At 41.2% G+C, this 24,345-nt stretch overlaps 1 protein-coding gene and 1 long non-coding RNA gene across 2 annotated transcripts in view; one reads left to right on the top strand and one right to left on the bottom strand.

Moving 5' to 3' along the window:
* LOC134577512 (uncharacterized) overlaps window positions 1-24,345 on the bottom strand; it is a 747,008-nt gene that overhangs the window by 207,088 nt on the left and 515,575 nt on the right. The window lies entirely within an intron of this gene.
* LOC134577858 (uncharacterized) lies at window positions 3,193-10,478 on the top strand. Its single transcript, XM_063436767.1, has 3 exons — window positions 3,193-3,233; window positions 6,830-6,882; window positions 7,886-10,478. The coding sequence occupies exon 3, from the start codon at window positions 7,893-7,895 to the stop codon at window positions 10,182-10,184; it is 2,292 nt and encodes a 763-aa protein (XP_063292837.1). The 5' UTR covers window positions 3,193-3,233; window positions 6,830-6,882; window positions 7,886-7,892; the 3' UTR covers window positions 10,185-10,478.

The raw sequence follows: 24,345 nt of genomic DNA, 5'->3' as shown, positions 1-24,345 counted from the left end.
TTGTGCCCCAATATTACCCCCCCTTGTGCCCCAATATTACCCCCTCCCCCCTTGTGCCCCAATATTACCCCCCTCCCCCTTGTGCCCCAATATTACCCCCCCTCCCCCTTGTGCCCCAATATTACCCCCCTCCCCCCTTGTGCCCCAATATTACCCCCTCCCCCTTGTGCCCCAATATTACCCCCCTCCCCCGTGTGCCCCAATATTACCCCCCCCGTGTGCCCCAATATTACCCCCCCTCCCCCCGTGTGCCCCAATATTACCCCCCCTCCCCCCTTGTGCCCCAATATTACCCCCCCTTGTGCCCCAATATTACCCCCCCTCCCCCCGTGTGCCCCAATATTACCCCCTCCCCCCTTGTGCCCCAATATTACCCCCCCTCCTCCCTTGTGCCCCAATATTACCCCCCTCCCCCCTTGTGCCCCATCCCCTCCATTTACCTGAGAGTAGTCAGAGGGGGCCGGCCGCTTTCTAGGCTGGTGCCGTCGGGCCGGGTGGCAGCCTCGCCGGTCCGGCGGCACTTCTAATGCTGAGGACGGAGGAGCATGAAGGAGGAGGGAGGAGCATGTCTCTGTACCATGCTCCCTCGCGGTTCCTGTGCTGGGAATTGTGGGAACCGCGAGGGAGCATGGTACAGAGACATGCTCCTCCCTCCTCCTTCATGCTCCTCCGTCCTCAGCATTAGAAGTGCCGCCGGACCGGCGAGGCTGCCACCCGGCCCGACGGCACCAGCCTAGAAAGCGGCCGGCCCCCTCTGAGTGTGCCACCGGACCGGCCACCCGGTGGCACATACCTCTGCAGCCCCCAGGTGCCGCGGCCCACCGGGAAATTTCCCGGTATCCCGGTGGGCCAGTCCGGCCCTGGGCGCTGGATGCAAAAATCCCATCCAGCGTGCAGAACGTCCATAGGAAAGTGTTAAGAAATGCTTTCTTATGGACTGTTTGAATGCACGCGGCACTGGCCGTGCATGTGCATTCGGCTTGACTTGGGAGCTGATGTCGGCGGGGGAGGAGAGGTCACCAGCGCCGGGGGAGCCCGGCACTGGATTAAAGTAACTGAAGGGGATTTTGTATGGATACTGAATACTTGAAGCCCTGGTGATATTGCGCCTGGCATTTCACTATACAGTCTGAGTGCAAGGATCCACAGCCCCAGATGGAAGTTTTTCCCCAAGTAAGTGGGTTAATATCATAAGAGCAGGCATTAGGCTGCTTGGATAGGACCTGCCAAGAATGGGGTACATTGACGTTGTGGCAGGCTTATGCAATGTATGATCATATAATATAACAACCCCCATTATAAAAAAAAAAAAAAAAACGAATAAAAATCTGTTCACATTGAAGTTGCTATTTAGTGGATAAGTGAGTGCGCTGGATCATCTGTATTGTGTGTGTGTGTGTGTATGAAATATATATATTTTACATTAGGCTACTGTTCGTTTTGTTAGAAGTATAAACATACGCACATTATAACAATCCATATTTCTTATATGTGTAGATTTGTATTGATCAGCGGTTCCCAACTTGTGGTACGCATACCCCCAGGGGTACAATTCAGTGCCCCAGGGGGTACGCGAACAAAAATCGGTAATGGTGGCCCTATCCGTGCAGCTGCACCGCATTGGCTGGGAACCGCCAATCAATCGGAAGGCCCATGCATTTAGGGCCATCCGATGGACATTTGCAATGAGGGGCACGGTCGTGCATTCTGGTGCTTTAATTACATGACCGGGCCCCCTCTAAGCCGCCTGGAGAGCTGGGAGAAAGTGTGAGCCTGTCACTTTCTCCCAGCTGACTTACTCTGAGCCGCACGGGAGAGAGGGGAGGCGGACCGGAAGAGGAAGCAAGAAACTCAACTCCTAACAGCCCCAGCCATGGAAGTCACCCTCCTGCTCCAAAAAGGTAGGACCTGGAGGGTGGCTAAAATCTTAGCTTGTCTGTGTATGTGTGTGTCTGAATCTGTATGTATGAGTATCTTAATCTGTATGTATGTCTGTGTGAGTGTCTGAATCTGTATGTATGTATGTAATTGTGTGTTTAAGTGTATCTGTGTGTGTGTGTGTGTGTATCTGTATGTCTAAACATCTGCATTTGTCAGTGTGTCTGTATCTTCATGTGCGTTGGTGTGTGTAACAGTGTGCCTGTGCAACTGTACGTGTGGCTGGCAGTTCTTGTATCTGTTTGTTACACATACTGACACACATGCGGATACAGTGTGTCAGTGTTTGTATCTGTGTATCTGCACTGTGTGGGGAGCTTGGGGCCGTGGGGGAATCCATGGTGCAGAGGGGAGAGCCTGGGGCAGAGAAAAACAAATATATTTGAAATAACAGCAACTATGTTCATTACAAACATTTCGCTAATATGAGGGGTACAATTTATGGATATGGGCTGCCAAGGGGTACTCAAGTGAAAAAAGGTTGGGAACCACTGTATAGATCATACTTATTGGTTCCTCCATACCTGGACTGGTTATATTACTGCGCCAGTCACATAGCCAGATAAAGAGCCCAAGGAAACCTATGTTCCAGTAGGCATGGTCTGATCTGTCACTCTTTGGAATACGATCTAATCTTTATGAAATACTAATTAAGACTGCGTTGGAATTTCACTGAAATTCCATACAGAAGCCTGTGATTGGCTTCAACCACAATGGCCACTTCAAATCACAGAAGTGGTCATGGTGGTTTGAGTAACGTTTTAAATTTATGATGGGAGAAACACATTCGTCCTTAATATGTATGTCTTTTGTTTTTAGTGTGTGTGTATATATGTATATTCCATGTTTTATTTATAATGGCATTATTACTAATTTTTAACAGGTGTCTTGTGTTTGATAATCCTGTGGAAAGAATATCTCAAGACGATTCTCATAATTATTGGGTAAGTAGAATTCATTGTCTTTATATAATATGTGCAAGATAAATTGATATTTCTATCCATTTATAGTTCTAAATGGAGGAAAATAAACATTTATGTATAACTATAGATAAATAGATGGGTAGCTAGCATAAAAAAAAGATACAGATAGATCTGTCGGGTTTTATTGTGTGTATCTAATTTCTTGTTTTTGCCTTTATATTTTTTTCTCATTTGCGATAAAATATATTAAATGTTTTTTTTATTTTTGATAGCATTAATAAAGTTTTTTTTTTTTTTTTTTTAATTTCTTTTTTTTTTTTTTATACAACAGGTGCCTCGTGTGTGTGGAAACAAGATTCTCGTAAACATTTGGTAAGTAGAATTTCTATTTATAAAATGTCTGTGGAGAAGAGAATATCCCTCTTACCTGAATAAACGGTTTCTCTTTTTATCGCTCTATAAATGTGATGAAAAAAAAAAAATATCTTTTAGATAGATGGCTAAATAGAGAGCTACGTATGTATTTGTCTTAGAGATGCAGAAGGGGAGATCTATCTATCAGATCATTGCATGTGGAAGTAGACTAAGTGCATGTATCTCTCTTGTGTGAGAGACACTTGCTGTCTACAAATGTACAGTGTTGCTCAAAAGTTTGCATACCCTTGGAGAATTGGTAATAAATGTCCCATTTTTAAAGAAAACATGAGTGAGCAGACAACTCATTTCTTTTATTTCTTACGGGATTCATATTTAACGGTAGGTTATAGCAGAATGGCACAATCATAAAACAATGCATGGCAACAAAGAAAAAAAATGAGATTGTTCAAAAGTCTGCCTACCCTTAGTTCTTAATACTGTGTATTGCCCCCCCAATGACCGCGTGCAGTCTTTTGTAACAGTTGTCTGAGGCCCCAAATTCTTGCAATTGGTATTGCTGCCCATTCGTCTTGGCAAAGTGTTTGGTCTTTGGTCGTCTGGCATGAACTGCTCGTTTGAGATCTCCCTAGAGTGGCTTGATGATATTAAGGTCAGGAGACTTTGATGGCCACTCCAGAACCTTCACCTTTTTCTGCTGTAACCACTGGAGGGTCAACTTGGCCTTGTGCTTAGGGTCACTGGAAAGTCCAAGAGCATCCCATGCAGAAAAATGTACATTTTCTGTCAGTATTTCTATTAGCCTCCTGCATTCCCCCTCCCAAAAACATCAGTGAGCCACAACCATACTTCACAGTGGGGGTTGTATTCTTTTCATTTTAGGCCTTGTTGACCCCTCTCCAAACATAGTGCATGTGGTTTTGACCATAAAGCTCTATTTTGGTCTCGTCACTCTAAATTAGTGTTCCAGAAGCTGTGAGGCATGTCAAGCAGGGCCAGACTGGGAAAAAAAAATTGGCCCATGCATTTTTCAATCACAGTGCCCCCCTGAGAAGGGGGCGGGGCCAGAGATGGTGTGTTTTGTCATGACTAATGACAAGTATGCCCCCTCTCAAAGTGAGCATGTTAGTTCAATGCGCAGAGCCCGCTGAAGAGCTCTAGCATGAGGAAAAGGCCCTGTATTTGTTCTGCGCAGCACAAGCAAATTTAATAACATGCTTGCGCTGTGTTTGCTTTTAACTTGTCTCTGGTGTCTCCATAAGTGGGATACCAGAGGACAAAAGGGCCAGGAAAGCGTATGGTGCATGTGTTTGGGGCCTGCTTGTGGGATTGCGTGTGTGTGTGTAGAGTGAGTTGATTGTGGTGTGGTATTGTGTAAATAGGTTGATTTCATTTGTTTGTGGTGGAATATGTGTGGCTAGGGGCTGTAGAGTGTGTGTTTAGAGAATGCTGTATGTGCTAACTTGCAAGGAATGCAGTGTGTGCATAGGGGATTCAGAATTTGTATGTCAGGAATGTAATGTGTGTAGGGGATCTAGTGTGTATAGGAGATTGTGGTGTGTGTGTGTAGAGGATTCACAATGTATATTTTATGTTTGGACGTATTGTATGTGTGGGGAGCACTGTGTGTATGTCTGAGGGGTGCTGTGTCTGTGTGAGGGTGTTCTTATCTGCTGTCACATTCTATGTTTCTAATAGTCTTTGTCAACTCTCTGAGGGTTTATATATATTGTGTGTGTGTGTGTGTGTGAATGTTTATTTAAAAAAAAAAAAAAAAATGGTTATATCCACTCTTCTTACCTGTAGCCTGGGAGGGGCGGGGGAGCCGTGCTGCCATCCCTGGTGGTCTTACTGGTGAGTGTGAACTCTAGCCTTCTTTTGAGGTTACCTGAGGGTTTTTCTTTGTATCCCAAACAATTCTTCTGGCAGTTCTGGCTGAAATCCTTCTTGGTCTACCTGTCTGTGGCTTGGTATCAATAGAACCCTGAATTCTCCACTTCTTAAGTGATTAAACAGTACTGACTGGCATTTTCAAGACTTTGGATATCCTGTTTTTTTGGTTTTTTTTTGTATCCTTTTCCATTTTTATAAAGTTCAATTACCTTGTTAAGCAGGTCTTATGACTGTTCTTTTCTGCTCCCCATGGCTCAGTATCTAGCCTGCTCAGTGCATCCATGTGAGAGCTAACATACTCATTAACTATTTATACACAGACATTAATTGCAATTTTAAAAGCCACAGTTGTTGGAAATTAACCTTTGTAATTTTAACCTGTGTGTGTCTTTGTAACAAGGCCAAACATTCAAGGGTATGTAAAGTTGTAATCAGGGCCATTTGGGTGATATCTGTTATCATTAGGATTTAAAAAATTAAATGGCTTCACATGATCACTATCCTTTTAATAAAATATTTTTTTTTGCATGATCAGTCATAGTTTCAAAATAAATGCCAAAAGCTCACAATTTCTGCAAGGGTATGCAAACTTTTGAGTACAACTGTAACTATGGAGCATTGAATAGGCAGGTAGAAGGGTAGATGGATTCCTTTGTCAACAGGTTACAAAGTGTCTCTCTCCCCTGGCTTTGTCTATTTCATTTTCTGTGTCTCTAACTTTTGGAGTGAGGAAAATGTATATATCTCTATCTATCTATCTATCTATCTATCTATCTATATAAATACTTGTCTATAAACATATGCAACTATAGAAAGAATAGAATTTTAATAGGGGATTGTTTGTTTTTATTTAAATTTTTAATTTTTTTTACACGTACATTGAAAATCAATGGGTATTTAGTTACAGTATACGATACATTGCATAAGCCTGCTGCAACACCAGTGGACCCCATTTTTGGCAGGTCCTACTCTAGACCCCTAAAGTCTGCTCTTATGAGATTAAGCCAGTTACTTGGGAAATGCTTTCTGCAGAACAACAAGGTTAAATAGGGCCCTGGGATGAGTTACGTGTGTGTGTCTATATGGTACTTTTCTTGGATATTGTGGTGAGACAAAAAAAAAACAATACAACCCACCACAATTTACTATTATGCATCACCTGCATATCTCAAGTTGGACTATGAAGGGGCCTTCTTGGGCATAGACACTTCAGAAATCCTGTTTCCACAACTATGCTAGTGGTCCCAGCTTGGCGGGCAAATGAGCACAAATAGGCATTGTGTTTCTGACTTTTTTTTTTTTTCTTTTAATATAAACAAAAGCATGAGCTATGATGATCCAAAAGTATCAGTGGCCAAAAACCAGCCATGTACTTCTGTTTCGACTTTGTGGTTTAAAACCGTGTCCACAGTTGTAGTAACATGATTTCTAGTGTTTCTATGCCCAAGATCGTCACCTCAAAGTCCAACAGGTGATGCATGACATTAATTCTAGACATACAGAGATGGAGAAGTGTATAGGTATTTAACAAGACAAACACACTTGTCTCTGAGTAATACAAACTGCATACCTTTTTCTAAAAATAATTTTAAAATGTATGTTTCTTTTAATGCAATGTTAAATTTTTGAGGCAAGATAATTCTTATTTTTTTTGTTTTTCACACGTGTGTAATCTCTTTTTTATTTTTATTTTTTTGCAGTGTATTGACTTCTGAATAAAAAAAATTTTCTTCAAATAATACGTTGTGTCACGGTAGGATATACAAATAATGTCATTTATTTTAAATAGTTGATGTAACTTCTGTAATTTAAACAGTTTGTAATGGAACACCCCCACCCCAATAATAACCTTAGCTCATTGGAGTTATGGTGATGGTGGTGTCCAGGCACCTTCAGGGCATAACACCGGAAAAGCTTTCCGCAGGTGCGTGACTTGGGACAAATAATTGCTTTACAAATTACATTTGGGGGTTGCGTCACGGCACCCATGGCAGCATAAACACTACAGCACCCTGTAGTGGTTATTGTGCTTGCAGTGTTCCTTGTTCCTTCAAATAAAATATAATGCAAATGTATTAATTTTTTGTCAATTACCGTAAATATTTTATATTTGGTTATGCATTCTCCTTTTTCTGTCTTGTCTATTACGAGATGTGTAGATATAGACTTGTATCTTGATCATTACTAGATCCAATTGAAACTAAAGCATTTGTGTGCATTTTGAGCATTCTCCATGCTGGTGTGTTTTTGTTTTTGTGTGTTTTGCCATTAGTGAGACTGTCTGTGTGTTGGGAAGCCTCTAATTCTGTCTGTTAATGGAAGTCTGCGCCCATGTTTGTTGTTGCCTGTACACCTTTCTCTATGTGGGTTTCTGTAAGTTTGTGTCCGTGTGCAGGATGCAATGTTGGTGTAATAGTTGACCATATGACCGTATGAAGGAATGCCTGTATACCTGGTCTGTGTATAAATGTATCTTTTCGGGCTGGTTTTCAGTTAAAGTAACAATACAAGCACCATACCCAATAAAGTACGCTGTAGGCTATGGATGCCGAATCACCTAACATTTGTAAGATGCAGTCTGGTGTGTGTTGGGTGTTTTATTATTATTATTATTTTTTTTTTCTTCTAGTTGTTGTTAAGGTGGTATTCATTTTGTTTTATATTATTGCCACATTTTGGTTGTATTGCAAATTCAAAGACTGTTTTTTTTTTTTTGGGCAATTATCTAATTACCGTTTAACTTTTTTCCTTTTTAGTTTCATAATGCGTGTGTGTATGGTGAACGGATGCACAAGCAGGGAAGGAACTCCCGAATTCAAATCGAAAAAGTACACATTGCATCAATTTCCAAATACACATGAGAAAATACAGTCCTGGCTACTAGCTTCTGGGGACCATTTCCCTAATATTGATACCGCTGTTCGTTATGTCTTGCAGCATAGAAATAAGTTCAATATTCGTTTGTGCTCTTTACATTTTGAGTCTGATATGTTTATTTCCAGTTCAAGAGCAAGATGGACTTTGAAAAGTGATGCAATACCAACTAAATTTCCGAGGCCAAGTGTTTTGGCACTTGTAAATGAATTGTCTTGTATAGATAGTGAAATGTCAGAACCTAGTCTTCAAGAAGACACTTCAATGCAAAGTTGTATCAATGATGAACAGTCTTCCATTGCATACGATCATGACTATGTTTCAAGATTCTCCTACTCATTACAAGAGTCGGACAAATGTAGTAGTAGTACGAACACTATTGAAATGCAAAATTCACATAAAACTACTTCAACTCCACATTATCCCTCCGTGTGTTTATCGCAAGTCCCCGGAACACTGTCACATCTAGCAGCAACAAAGGAATCATTGCAAGCAGGTAAAAAAGTTTCAGGAAAACCCCAGAAGAAAGGAAAACTTTCTCAATCCAAATCAAAAGAACAGTGTTTGCCAGAATCGGTACCATATATTGAGAAAGTGATGGATATTTCTTTGTCTCCAGTGATGCAAAGAGCTCCAATCAGTGAACTTCCTTTTACTCCAATTTCACGCATTTCAACTGTACTGAGAGATCCCGATACGGATTCAACTCTGTATGACGCTGAATTTGATGATCCAGATTTTCTTCCTGATAATGAGTATAAAGGAGACTCTCCATTTTTAACCGATCCCACACCGGACGATTATGTAGCAGAAAGAAAAATTTTAGTTTTTGAATCTTGCCTTGATCAGCTATTACATACCGTCCAAAAGTGTACTTTCTCATCTACATGCAGTGCACCAATAATGGAAATCGAGAAGGTTATATTTGGGACTTTGCTTACTGTGTACACGATTTGTGAAAAGCAACATCGTTGTCTCTTTTGGAAGAGTCAACCGATGATTGCCAACAAAGCATATGGAAACATATTGGCTAGTGCCTCAATTTTGTTCAGCGGTTCGAACTATGCCAAAGTTAGTGAACTCTTTGCTATTTTTGGTATTCCATTTATCTCCAAATCATTACACAATTTATATAAAAAAAAATATTTGTTTCCAATAGTAGATTTGCACTACAAAAAGGAGAGAAAAAACATTGTGGACAGTCTGAAGGGGCAGATATTGTCCCTCTCTGGAGACCGCCAGTTTGACTGTCCTGGTTTTGGCGCAAAGTACTGCACTTATTCAATCATGGAGGAAACCACCCAAAAAATAATTGAGTGCTACACAGTGCAAGACAGTGAAACCACCTCTTCCGTTGCAATAGAATCTAAAGCTTTCACAAAGTGCATGGACCAACTTTTAGCAGAGGAACTCCAAATTGGAATTCTAGTGACTAATAGACATGCGAGCATTCAGAAACTAATGGTGGAGAATTATAAACAAATTAAGCATCAGTTTGATATTTGGCACTACTGCAAGAGCTTGCGCAATAAACTTGAAAAAGTAACAAAAGATCGATCCTGCAAAGAACTTGTTCCATGGACAAATTCCATACTGAACCATTTCTGTGCATCTTGTTACTTCTGCCAGGGTAATCCCGACTCCCTAAAAGAAAAGTGGACATCTGTCCTTCACCACATCACGAACGAACATGAATGGGAGTCTGAGGATGGAATTGATAGATGTAACCATAGAGAAATCTCAGAATCCGAACTCAAGGACCGAACACGTATCTGGATCCCAAAAAATGGTGTTGCACATTTGAAACTAGCGAACTTTGTGAATGATTCAAGACTTCAAAAAGATTTCAAACACTTGACTGAGTTCTGCAACAGAGGAAGTCTGGAAGGGTACCGTAGCATGGTACTAAAATATTGTCCAAAGCGAATACATTTTACCATGGATGGCATGGTAGCCCGAACAAAGCTAGCTGCTATGGCACACAACTCAAACATAGATAGACAAACTACTATAGAGACCATTCATGAAAACTCAGTACAAGCGGCCTCATTTGACCACATTTTTCCAATGGTGGCTGATGTAATCCGGCTGGCTACAGGTGACATTGATGTTTACTGGGAATCTCAAAGATTTAGACTACCTCGAAATATAGCCTTGCCCACCAACAAAGGGACTGACTAAAAGCCATGTTTTAAGCCATGAAGCTTGTAGACTAATTTTTCTTTAACATTTATGCTTTCATATGATTCCCTTATGTTACATGATCATAAATTATGGTGCACTGACATAGTTCCCTCGTTCTCGGTTTAAAATATTCATCTAAATTTTAGGATATGCTTGACATAGCCGAACATTACACTGACAGGTGTGAAGTTCTATTTGCATAATTATTTTTTTTTAAATAAAAAAAAATAACGAAGCTCTAAAACACTGTTCAAATGTCAATTTTGTACACACTATTAATGTAGAATATTTTATGTATGGTTGTTAAGACAATGCTCTTATTAAATATATTTATATATAGATATGCAGGTTGTTTTTTTCCCAAACACATTTTAAATACACTTAAAATTTTAACTTAAGTTAATCCATTAGTTAAAAGGACACTATAGTCACCAGAGCAACTGCAGCTTAATGTAGTTGTTCTGGTGAGTGTAGCCTGTCCCTACAGGCTTTTTGCAGTAAACACTGCCGGATACAGAGAAGGCTGGTATTGGGTGCTGCCTTCTAGGTACCTGGCCTATACCCATGTACCTAATGTCCTTTAGAAGTCACTTGGAGAGAATTAAATCGTTTTAAAACAAAATAAATGTAAAGTTTATTGTAAAAAAGATTTGAATACATGTTGACAATATATGACTTATAACAAGATGCTGGTGTCCTCTTCAAGACAAATATTTTATCTTTAAAGTACTAACCTTAATATATGTTGGCAAACAGTCTGACATTGAATTTACGTAAATGGCAGTATTGTCAATTTCAATAGTCACTCCAGATACTAAACCCATTAGATCTTGCAGTGGTATTAAATCGAGAAGACTAACCATGAAGTTGTTGGACTACTTGCCTTAAAACAGCACTCTCTAGGGCATTCCAGTCACCATAAGCACTCAAGCTTAAGTGGGCATGATGTAGTGTCCTAGTGACGTTAGATACAATGTTAAAGCATTGTACAGCCACCATTGAGAGATCATCAGTATGATGGGTCACTACAGTGCTCCACATAGACACAATGGAACTCTGAGTGCATGTGCTCCAATGTCCCCAAATCTGTTGGCCATATTTATCAAAGAGAAGCACTCGAACCTGTGTGTGTAGCCCTTACTTTTGCTTGGAATCAAATCTATTGAAGATCTTACCAAGGTGCTTGGGAAAATTGAATTGGGGGGAATTCCTAGAAAATAAGGTAGATAGCAATGTTAGGTTCTTGGACCCCAAAGGCAATACAGCAAGCCAAATTGGTTTAGGGGTTTGAGCGTGCCCTCTTAATAGGCAAAACATATTTACCCTTAAGGGAAACAATATTAAATTACAGGTAAAGCATAAGAACTGTTTACAGGAATGTCTTGTATTTTGTTTTTTCTGGTTTATGGACATTCCCTCCCAATGTTAAAGTTCACAGCTTTTGATCACATTCCACAACCATGCAGAGAACGTGAACGTAAATGTCATTCTCCAGAGAGAGCGGTCCTTGGTCAGGACCTGAAAAGGTGTATCCCAGGGGTCTCCATGAAAAATACACTTTTTGGTGATGGTTGACTGTATAGTTTGAGAATTACTGATATGTCTTTTGATACATGTATATATCTGCAAATATTTTATTTTTATTTTTTTTAATGCCATCTCTACTGTATATCATTTCTGCAAAGTTGTCAATGCGAATTCTATTTAAATCCCTATTCATTATGACTATTTGCCATGAATCACATTTAATAAGCATTCTTCCACTTCACCGGCATTTTTGCCCCTGGGCCATATACCTTCATTGGTTTATAATTTTCTAAAATGTATTTCTTCTCTTTGAAACTGGCTTTTTTTTCCCCCATTCAATAGTGGACCTACTTTTTCAATATTTTTCATTGGTGTAGAGTGGATTTTAAGACTGGGTACATTTTGTGACCTTAAAGCAGTAGTTGTCCTATTGCCACTAGAGGGCAATGTTGGCTCATGATGCCCCTTAACTTAATAGAAATGGATTTGTTCTGCATATTTCCCATCTTTAGTTTGTCTTTATTATGTATTGCAATACCACTTAGAAGCTGTCCATCCAAGGATTACATTTTTTTTTTTTTTTTATTATCCTTCTACCGAATTCTTGTCCAGATTTGTGCTCTAAAGATACTGGAGATGTCTTAAGATAAAATGCAAATTGTGGTGAGAGCACTCGGAATAGATGAATAACAATACCCAAATTTCAGTCAGTCAATAATTGGGGTAGTTTTACAAAGCATTACGGTTGCTTAGGATCATGGGTAAATTTTTCATGGGGTGCAACCTGCCGCCCAGCACTTGGTGAATAGACTTCACATTTATCCAGTGCTTTTAGTCGTTGTGATTGATGGAAGCCGAATGAGCATTAGAGGTCTAGAGCCATTTCCAAAAGCTCACGTAGTTGTCCTTTAAGATGAAACTACGTGAGCTTTTGGAAATGGCTCTAGACCTCTAATGCTCATTCGGCTTCCATCAGTCACAATAGCTAGACATGTGAGTTAAATCATGAAACATTCAATAGGCAAGTTATAGGCTAGTGTAAGGGAGAGGCTTCATTTGTTATATTTCTGTATGTCTTGCTGAGATGTTACTCGAAAAAGTAAGAGTAAACCACTGGTGATAAGACTAGACATTATTGGCTAGCATTGCAGTGTGTCGCTAATTTGTGGGGTGCAACATTACTATCAATAACAATAACGATTTCCTAATAGGTAAGAGAAGGGTGTAATGTGTAGTGTGCAATGTAGTAACCGCCTGTACAGGTGACTGCGTTGTGCAGGCGTTAGGTCTAATACCAGGTTCAGCCTATTCCCCTGAGCGTCAAGGGCAGAGTGTCCATGTCTGCATACTTGGTCCGCCGTTGTGTCCCTCTCCAGGTGCTCATACGAGCTGCTCTCTGGACGTGAGGAGTCTCTGTGATGAGTGTCTTCGCCCTCTGGGGGCGGCATAAAGGCCCGGGATTTGGTCGTTGTTTTGTGCCGTGGCTCCCTATCCGGGAGCGCAACAGAGGTTGTGATCTTCCCGACCCTCTCGCCCAGGTGCCATTGCTTCGGTGCTTGTGTCTCCACGCTGCTGCTGCATGGGGATTGCGCCGGGATGCGTTTGCAGACCTGATCCGAAATACCACTGCTTGTGCCATGTGAGCAGCAGCAAGAGCCCGGTCGGTGAGTTTCTTCCAGAATTCTGAGCATATTCTGTCGAATGCTTGCAGGAGCGGGTCCACAGTGGCGGGTGGCTGTGAGCAGGCTTCTGTCGCTGTAGGCCCTGGTGGTGCCGCCATTTTAGGTAGCAGGCTGCCTTCGTTTAGAGCTGTAGTTTCTCTCTGTTGTGTAGGGTAAGCTCCAAGATTACACCAGTGGGGACCGGGATATCCCCCACCGATCCAAAGGGGGGAGGAACAAGGCGTTAGGGTCGGTTCTGTGGACGCCGGCATGTCCAGGCCAGGAGATCGGCCGTTTCTCCTCTCCGTGGAGTATCCTAGGCGTCTAGGCCGCAAAAGCCTTTCGGACCACGAGGCAATGTGGCGGAGCTCCAAACTTGGTCGGGAGGTTACCCCAGCATTCAGGTCAGGTAGGTACTTGTTTGAGTGTTCGCTGTAGGTATGATCCCCTCTCTAAGAAGTGAAATCGAAGCTTTATGTGAGGAGCTCTCACCATGTGCATCTATCCACCATGATGGCCAGGCCCCGCCCCCTATTTGCATTTTATCTTATCACTTGTTTTATTTGTGGTGGTGTGGCCCGGATTGTAGCACCATCTGATTTTAGGAAATTTTAATCTATTTGTATTTGTACCTTATACTGTAGATGTCTTGCTTGTCCCGTATATTATCCTGGCATATTTGTTCAAAAACTTGTCTCTGTTGTTCTATATATTGCTTGCATTTTACAATACTATATGATGCAGCCAGTGCGATTAGCATCCCACATATAACCATATTTGGGTGACTGCGCTGTCAGGACTTTATGTTTCTGTAAATGGCACTTGAATTATGTTTTTTTTTTTTTTTTTTTTTTTAAATTCTTTATTTTTCTCGTGCATTAGATTACAGTACAGAGTAGTCTGTAGCGCCACGACAGCGGTTACAGGCATTTCAATGGCATACATGGTCATGGCAAAGAGAAACTGCACTTTTTTTTTTTTTGTAGATAGATAAGACACGCTAGAAACAGTGTTGAGCTTATAAACATAGTAAATACATGCTTGCTTTGCACGTCTATTGTGTTGGGTCACGAGTGGGTCGATAAGCTGACTATGATTCCATCATGCTCAGTGGTGATTAGGGACAAATAAACATTGCCTTAATAGTGAAGATTTACACATTAGACATATTAGTATAATTGCACACATTTTTGCTAAGTGATCAAGAGTTGCACTAATGGTAACAAAATTAAACGAAGTTAACTGAAAACAGGTTGAACATATATGCACTAGGACTTGGGTAATATTCTCATTATGTCCAGCTGCTTGCCGGCATTCCAGGTTATGTTAAGCTCGGTTAATTTTAATATATATATATATATATATATATATATATATATATATATATATATATATTAATGTCGCTTTTCAAGTATTTTCTCCTGTTTAGCTCTTGTGAGCAGGTGAGGTACACGTTTAGCTATGACAAAAATGCATGAAACATCACAAGATCTGCACTAGGGCCCAGGGTCAGTTAGTGTTGGGTAAACAGGCTAGGTAGGGAGGCAGTTAGAGTGCCAGCAATTATTAGACTAGGAACATGTAGAGACATATATAGTGACATGACATATATAACCACGGGTTAGTTCTGCAGGAGATGCCCCTGAGGGAAACTGGAGAATAAGCAGGTTCCATGTGTATTGGTCCCCGGATGGTAGTTATGGGGGTTATAGTCCAAGTCTAGCCCTGAGAATAATGCTTAAAAAACTTTTCAAAATAATGCGGTTCAACTTGGGCAGGGTGCCATGGTCAGGGTTGTAAGGGTAGTCAGCCGAGTAAGTAATATGGCTCGAACGGTCCATGCCAGGGTTGGTGCAAATCAGCCGATGGTTTAAGGGCATGGTGGTACCTGAGGTGCACTGGTGGTACCTCTTGTAAAGTCCCGATATTCCGATTGGACTGCGCGTTAGTGGACCTGCTTGGGTTCATTTAGGCCATACACAGTGCTGGCAGACTGTGTGCTCTGAAGGATGCATATCAGTCAGGGAAAGAACTGTTGCATTGCGCCTCATAGACAAGACATGGTTGCAGGTGCGGCCATTGAAGTCGTCCTTCAGGCAGAGAAAATGGGCTCCAGGAGAGTGGTGGCGTTCTCCACTGGTTTGAAGGTTTTTATTTTATTTCCTTCTCCCACCCGATACATGTGGTTGGCAGCCCCTTAATCTGCTCAATGTAATCCCCAGGGCAGGTTGCTGCATTGATCCGGTGGTATTGGATGGTTTCTCCTGCGGTAAGCACCCTTGTGGCTGGCGTGCGGCGGCCATTTTATGGAATACCGCCGGGGAGTTTCCACTAGCAGGGTGGTAGTTTTTGGCTCCGCTTGTCATGCCATGACAGGCGTTGCTGCATAAGTGCAGACCGGGATGACTCCCCCGGTCCGGGGGGGGGACGCCAGACACCGGGCGGAGACCCGGGAGAGCGGCCGTCTCGTCCCGGCTCAAGCTCCTCACGCCTCGGGCCTTCATCGGGTTACTGTTGGCATCTTGACGGGTATCCCCTCGTACCCCAGGATCTGGGGATCATTGTGAGTGTCGTTGCGGGTGGATGGGAGAATTTTGCCTCTAGTTTGCGCCATTTTCTCGGCCCCTAAGCGGGAGCTCAGACAGAGCGTGTCTGATCCCGTCGGCGGTCCGGCCCCGCCCCCCACTTGAATTATGTTTTAATATGTTTTACTCTTTATTAGGGCTACCATCAGAAGTTTGGGGCCCCTGAGAAAACTCAAGGTCTGGACCCCCGAAGCCCGCCCCTGAGTCCGTAATGGATGCAGTGTGTGTAATGGATGTAGTGAATGCAGAGTGTGTGTTTGTGTGCATTAGATGCAGTGTCTGTGTATAGTCAATGTGTAGTGGATGCTGTGTGTACAGTGAATGCAATGTGGCTGTTGTGTATGTATAGTGAATGCAGAGTCTGTGTGACTGCAGAGTATGTGTTGGTTTAGTGTATGCAGTTCGTGTAAATGTTGAGCAACGGGCTAAAATAGAGGATTTTTTTTCCACCTTTATTTTAATGTTATTAGCCCTTCCCTGCTTCTTACCTGGTCTGGGGCTGGGGATTCCAGCTGCCTGTATACCGCAGAGGGGGCCCAGCACACTGTCCGCACAATACACCTCCTCTTCCGAACTCTCGTGAGCATCACTTGCATGTCGCGCAGAGCTTTGCCATGGTAAACTGTGGCAATGCTCTGACAGCCGCGGGTCTCCCGGGAGTTGGAGAGAAGAACTGTAAAGTAAGGACGGAGTGTAGTGGGCCCCCTTGGCGGTATACAGGCAGCCGGGGTCCTGCTGCTGCACATTTATATAGCGATAATTGTGAATATGAATATATATATATATATATATATATATGTATGTATTATTATTTTTTTTTTTTTTTTTTTTTTTTTTATTTTTTTTTTATGCGAACATGTGGAATGTGGGGCCCTGGATTCCTATGGATGTCTGGGCCACCCAGGATCGCTGGGCCCGTGACGGCTGTCATGGTTCTCACCACCTGATGGTGGCCCTGCTCTTAATAAGGAGAGTCCAATATTTAGTACATTGTTCCCTCACTGCCTGCTCCCTATGGGATTAATCGACCGTTACGAAGCCTGATTCACACTAAACTGGAATAATTGCTTATCTGTGACATTTAGGTTTAATACTAAATGGTGCTCAGGTTATGTGGTCTTACACATTTAACCATTTAAGACCCATTCTCAGAACTGTGATCACTTACTGCTTATTTCTATTGTGGACAATGGAGAAGATGGCAAAGTCCAGTTGACAAGGAAGTGCAATGTTAGACATTCTAATGTAGCGATCGAAATGTTGTGCATTTAGTAACTTTCTTTCTCCTTCAGTGAGTTTACAATCCTAGGCAGACAATGTAATAGAGCAGCAGGAAATGCTAGCAGACTGCTTGGTTGTATAGGGAGAGGTATTAGCAGTAGAAAGAGGGAAGAGCTCATGCCATTGTACAGAACACTGGTGAGACCTCACTTGGAGTATTGTTTGCAGTACTGGAGACCGTATCTTCAGAAGGATATTGATACCTTTAGAGAGAGTTCAGAGAAGGGCTACTAAACTGGTTCATGTATTGCAGGATAAAACTTACCAGGAAAGGTTAAAGGATCTTAACATGTATAGCTTGGAGGAAAGACGAGACAGGGGGGGTATGATAGAAACATTTAAATACATAAAGTGAATCAATACAGTAAAGGAGGAGACTATATTTAAAAAAAGAAAAACTACCACCCCAAGAGGACAGTCTTAAATTAGAGGGACAAAGGTTTAAAAATAATATCAGGAAGTATTACTTTACTGAGAGGGTAGTGGATGCATGGAATAGCCTTCCATCCTCTCCTATGATAGTCCTAGCAGTTTTTTTGTTTTTACCTTTCTCAATATACGGATTTAAGTAATAATGCCATTCATAAATTTGATTACAATTCTTAGCTAGCTCCATCAATCTGCTCCCACGGTTAGATGAAATAACTTGCCAACCATTTGCTGGTTGATGTGTGCCCTGCTGCTTACTGGTCTACGACCTGACTCCTATTGGTCACTGGTGATTGTTGGCAGCACTGTGATCTAGGCGGTCTTTAAAGTAATTAGTGTAAAGTAACGATTATAAATATAGGATAGGTGAATTTAGTACAGGGAGACTTTATTTCGATTCTATGCCCATAAATGTACATATAATTTTGAAGCATTTATTGTTAAGAGCAGTCATTGATAGGCTGAGCTCACCAGCAGACGCTGTGTGTGGCGTCGGTCCTCGAGCAAATTTTCTCAGCAGTTCCAGAGATAGAGCCGAACTGATGCCTGGGGAACTCCACTTCAGAGATAAACCGTTTTTTCAAATGATTTAACACTGTAGGTATGTAAAGGTTGGGGGACTCTGGGCACTATAACCACTTCATTGACGCATTTTCTCAGGTTCTCTTCAGCTTTCAATATCTGTTGCGTATTGATAGGCAGCTCTGCAAGAGAGTGTCCCTACATATTAGATGTTGCATATGTTATTCTGATAAATAATCATCTCTACATATAATAAACCATCTGTTAAGTCCATTCATAAAACTTTTCTGGGTCTCCTAACCTGTCCCTAGCAGATTGCCATTACCAACCAGTCTTCATTCCTTCTATGAGAGTCCTTTGACAGGGCTGCGCAATGGCATGCGTCCCATCAGGACGGTGTGTTGAAAGCAGCGCAAAGGGGGGGTTAGAGTAATATTTTAATAGTCTCTTTTTCTCTACTTTTTCTTTATTTAGAATATGCTAGACTACCTGTCCAGTAAAGTGTCAGTGTAAAGGCACGAGTCAGGCTCCGTTATCCAAGTATTTTGTGGAACACATGCAAGGGTTGCTGTATTTCCAAAAGTCAAAGGGAAACACACACATACACACTAGTTGTGATTTGTTTCCATTGCATTGGTATATACCGGTACCTAAATCATTTCAGTGTTGGCAGTATTAATGCTGTTTACAGAGTAGCTGGCTATGTGATGACCAGGTGCAATCCACATTAGCCTTTGTGTGTTCCACCATTTTCCACTACACACGGCAAGGCAATTAGGCAAGATTGTTGGTGGCTTGACAAAGATCCACTGTTGGGTCGAAACAGTGCTGAGTACATTTTTGTTCCAATAAATGTGCCTGCTTCTGAGCTCTGGAGTGCCCGTACCTTTTTCCTCTTTGGATATAGTAATGCATTGGGACTGAGCTAGACCCTGGTTTGGTTTTGCACCCAGTCTTTGGCTCAATTAGACGAGAACAGTTTCTATTTATTTGCCTGACCCTGATTACTGATACGAATTAACCCTAACTGTAAAACTAAACTTGAACATTCGCTATAACCGTAGACACTAACCCAAACCACTTAAGAAAACTTAACTATCAACAAGTCTACTGGTGATTCAGAAAACCTTACATATGCTCCAGTTTAACATATAACCTTATATTACTTCTCAAAGCTCACAGATATGTATATGGTAAACTGCGCTAAAAAAATCATTTAGTGCATGCCCCAAAAATTATCAAGACTATTAAATAATTCCATCGGTATGTACGTAAAAAGTACAGAAAACTTGTAACTGTAACTAAGTCCTCCTCAATAAAACTGTACATCCTAAAAATAAAACAATCCACATTTTTAGTTCCATGTAAGGAGTTCATTAGGAGCCCCATGTATTATTATTATTGGTATTTATATAGCATCATCTTCTACAGCGCTTTGCAATATCATGAACAGGGGGGGGGGGGGGGCGGGGAAGGGGGAGGGGGATTTAACAACCAATGAGACATTTACAAGATGATACAGGAACAATAGGTAGATAAGAACCCAGCTTAAACGAGCTTACAATCTAGAGGAGTAGAGTATAAAGACACAATAGGGCAGCAAGGGGGACAGCAACCATACAAGGTGGGAAAGTAGCAGAACTGGATGTGAGAGTGGAGTGTGGCTCTTTAGGAGAGAGCAAGAGACAGATATGTGACCTAGAAGTTACTCTGGAAGGCCATAAGCATTTCTGAACAGATGGGTCTTGAGGGACTTCTTAAACGATTGAAGAGTAGGGGAGAGTCTGATGGGGTAGATAGGCTGTTCCAAAGGAAAGGAGCTCCCTGTGAAAAGTCCTGCAAGCTCGAGTTAGCAGTAAGGGTGCGAGCAGCAGACAGGAGAAGGTCACCGGCAGAGCGGAGACCAAGGAGAGGCATACCTACAAATCAGTGAAGAAATATGAGCAGGATCAGCATTATGAGGGGGAAAAATACATGTGGTAGTGGAATGCAAAGGAATTAATGAGTTTGCCAAGAGAGAACGGAAGCGGACCAAGAACAGATCCTTGGGGGACTCCAAACAAGATAGGACGTGGGAAGGAGGTGTCATTGGAAAAGTAGATACTGAACGAACGTTGGGAGAGATAGGAGAACCACTAGAGGACAGTGTCACAGAGTCAGAGGGATTGAAGAGTTTGGAGAAGGAAAGCATGATCAACAGTGTCAAAAGCGGCAGAGAGGTCACAAAAATCTAGTATGGAGTAGTGACCTTTGGATTTAGCTGCAATTAGGTAATTTGTGACTTTAGTCAGAGCAGCCTCCATAGAGTGGAGTGGGCAGAAGCCAGACTGAAGAGGGTCGAGGAAAGAGTTTGAATTGAGGAAATGAGTAAACGAGTGAAGACAAGTCTTTCTATAAACTTTGAGGAAATTGGGAGCAGTGATATGGGACGATAGTTTGAAGGGTAAGACGGGTTTAGGGTCTAGGGATGGCGTGATACTTGGAGTTCACCAGTAACCAGCATGGACATTTTTCAGAGAAAAAGCAGTGTTTACATTACTGGCCAGTTACACCTCTAGGTGTAGTTACTCAGACAGCCACTAGAGGTGCTTCCTATTTCGGTGCTGCATTGATGTGTACTTGTGTTCTAGCATGGAGACGCAAAACGCTCCCAATAGAGATGCATTGATGAGAAGATGATGATTGGAGCAGAGCAGCCTTTTTGTGCGCCTGCACAATAGCGTCCCAATGCTTTTTTTATGGGAAAGCATTGGCTTGGCTAAGATCATCAAGACTGATGATCTCAGCCGTGGAGGTGGAGCCAGCTACGGTGAGACTAGCACATAGATGGAGAAAAGGTAAGTAAACTTCCTTTTATCTCCAATTTGAGGGGTGACCGGAAACTATACTGGTACACCAGCACCATAGTGTTCCCTTAAGGGGTTAACTGATCCTGAACCCAGGATGTTCCCAGCCATACCCACATTACCAAAAAAACACCATAGGAAATTTTCTTACACCACAATTAAGATGATTATTGCGAATCCTGCTGCTATTCCCAGCCCGATGAGGATGGCATTCATCAAGCTCATATTGTGTGGGTTGACCATTAAACTCCTTGATCCCGGTCCTTTCTCTTCATGGGTTGTGTTCGAATTTATGACCATGTGGAAGATTTCTTGTAATAGTGTCTCAGCCCTTACTTCCATACCTGTCACTGAAACGGACAGAAGGACAGAACAAAAATTAATTAGAATATCTATTATCGTCTATACTAATCAAACTTGTCACATACAAAAACAAAAGTAATTTTTTTTTTTTAATTAACCAAAAAATACACGAAAAGATGCTTGTACAATTTATTTATTGTATTCAGTTTAGGTCGATTTTACGCTATGACTCAGGAAAGATCTTTATCCCAACCTTACCATTTACAAAGAAGAACTTCTCCACGATCACATCTTCGTCTTCCAAAATGATGCACGCATAGGTGCCTACATGGTAGATCTTTGTTGGTTTAATGGCAAGGGTCAGGTCCTCTCCTCTGTGTATTTCTTTGAAATAGGAGAAATCTGTCAGCCTTAGCTGGAAGTAATAAAATGATTAGTCTATATCTTACAGTCTCAAAGCACACAGACTGTATTTCTTAAGAGTTCAAGTTTATGAAAGGGAAGTAGACTTTATAATACACATTCAAACTGTTGATTATTGAATCCCAGGGTCTGCCGTTATTAAAGGGACACTATAGTCACCAAAACAACCTTGGCTTAATAAAGCAGTTTTTGTGTATAGCTCATGACTCTAAAGGCTCACTGCTAAATCCTCTGCCATTTAGGAATTAAATTACTTGGTTTATGTAGCCTTAGTCACACCTCACTGCATGTGACTTGTACAGCCTCCCTAAACACTTCCTGTAAAGAGTCATCTAATGTTTACACTTCCTTTATAGCAAGTTTTATGCTAGCTTTAATGTTCTAATACCTTTCTTTACGTAACTCAATAGCATCAAAGAAACATATCGAAAAACAAGAACCAATCAACAATAAAACTCGCATTAACAAGCTGTATAGCTCCACAGCAATAAAAATTACAGGACTGTGCTGTGTGCTTGATTGTACCACAGAGCTTCACATGAATAAAACTGCATTTGTATGCAGCATGTTTGAGCGCATCACAGAGATCGGTACTAATAAACCGCACAGTAATGATTATATTGTAATTATCCACAGCAATAAAACTCACAGTAATGTGCAGTAACTGAAAGTATGACAATGTTCCACAGCAATAAATCTTCCTGAGATAAGTGCTTAGACGGTAATAATTGTGCTTGTCAACTACTTAGGAATAAGAATTAAGAATATATTCTGTTACAAAAACAACCCAAATACATACATGAATATTTTCATCATTTTATGATATCACTTAAAGGGACACTATAGTCACCTGAACAACTTTAGCGTAATGAAGCAGTTTTGGTGTATAGATCACGCCCCTGCCGCCTCACTGCTCAATTCTCTGTCATTTAGCAGTTAAATCCCTTTTGTTTCTATTCATGCAGTCCTAGCCTCACCTCCCCTGGCAGTGATCTATATACAAAAACAGCTTCATTAAGCTAAAGTTGTTTTGGTGACTATAGTGTCCCTTTTAAAATTCTGCTAATGTTTATCTGCCCATTCTTGCTTCTTAATGCAAAAGTGTTAGACAATTTACTTTGGTGGCGAACTTCCACACCACCGTGTAGTCTTCAGAGATATCAAAGGGCACGTTACAGTCTATGTCGGTCCTTTTTAAATCTTCAACATAAATGTCTTTAACTGAAAATTGGAAAATAAATCATTTGCAATATACAATGACAATAGTTCTGAGGTTATCTAAAAAGACTTGCAGGTTTATCTATTCACCCCAGCTACTGTGGTAAATAGGTATAATAAAGGCTGCCAGGATAAAGCTCTTCTCAACAGCAAAAATTTTGTCAGTACTTCCTGAAGTAAAATACCATAGACACTGTGTGTACGCCAAGAATGATAAAAACAATACACAACAAAACCTGAGTCGATTTCTTAATTCCTAACTAAAGAAAAGTGTTCTACTGTCAAAAAAAGCTGTAGTGTCAGGGACGACTTTATTCTAAAAATATGTCAAACCCTGAAAAACACCAGCCAGTTTTAAAAACAAATTTTATAGCCAAACTGTTAAATCAAATCAGCTGATTACAGAAAATATAATGGTGAAAAGGGGAACTATCAAATCTCTGGAAATTTAAAATATTGAAATTTACCTATAATATATTTTTTTCTTTCTTTGTTTTTTTTTTTTTGGACAATCTTTTATTTAACGGTCAAGCACAGTGTAATTGCATATGGAAAAAGATGACACGTTTTATAGAGAACTTTTGCAGTATTAATCAGACATGATCAAGACTGAGCAGGACTGAGTTTTCAATTTAACAATAAAAAAACAAAAACAAGTTTGTTTTACTTGTCTGTGCAAATGTCCCCCTACCAACTCTCACTTATGAGGTGAGCTGGAACCAAAACATATCTAGAAAATACGTAAAATGTAGATTGAAAAGAAAAGAGGAAGGTAAAAAGAAAAAAAGTAGTGGAGGTGGTCTCCTCAATCATGGAAGAGCAAGGTGAGGTCAAAGTGGTCATAATAATCTATGTCTGTCTGCGCATGATATAATCTACTCATGGTGTCCATGTTTGTCTGCATCGCTCTGATGTGCCCTTCAATGTCTCTGTTGTCGACTCCATCAGATATATTTCTCCAAATCTATCCGTCCCCTGTTCAAGCGTGGGTGCAGACTATTTCATCCACATAGCGGGAGTAAGGTATTTTGCTGCTGTTAACAGATGCTTGGTGAGAGATTTCAAATAAAGCCATAAGGGCATTGTAGTATGGTGTAACGTTATAGGAAGCGGCTGAAAGGGAAGGTCTGTGCCAATGATCTTTGTTATGGCTGTGTGTACCTCTTTCCAGTAAGTTGCAATGATTGGGCATGACCACCCGATGTACAAACATCTGTAGCACCCTCATACATCCAACGCACACTGCCAATGTGGTTCTGTACCAGTAGGTGATAATGTTGTAGTTAAGTATTTCAATGTTATCAATCCCGGGTGAACAAGTACATAGATTGTCTCCCATTGTTTTTTCAGTAAGGGTCATTCC

This window comes from Pelobates fuscus, chromosome 11, assembly GCF_036172605.1.
Source record: "Pelobates fuscus isolate aPelFus1 chromosome 11, aPelFus1.pri, whole genome shotgun sequence".
Classification (NCBI taxonomy): Eukaryota; Metazoa; Chordata; class Amphibia; order Anura; family Pelobatidae; genus Pelobates; species Pelobates fuscus.
The sequence above is the reverse complement of the archived record's forward strand: the minus strand, read 5'-3'. Positions and strand labels throughout refer to the sequence as shown.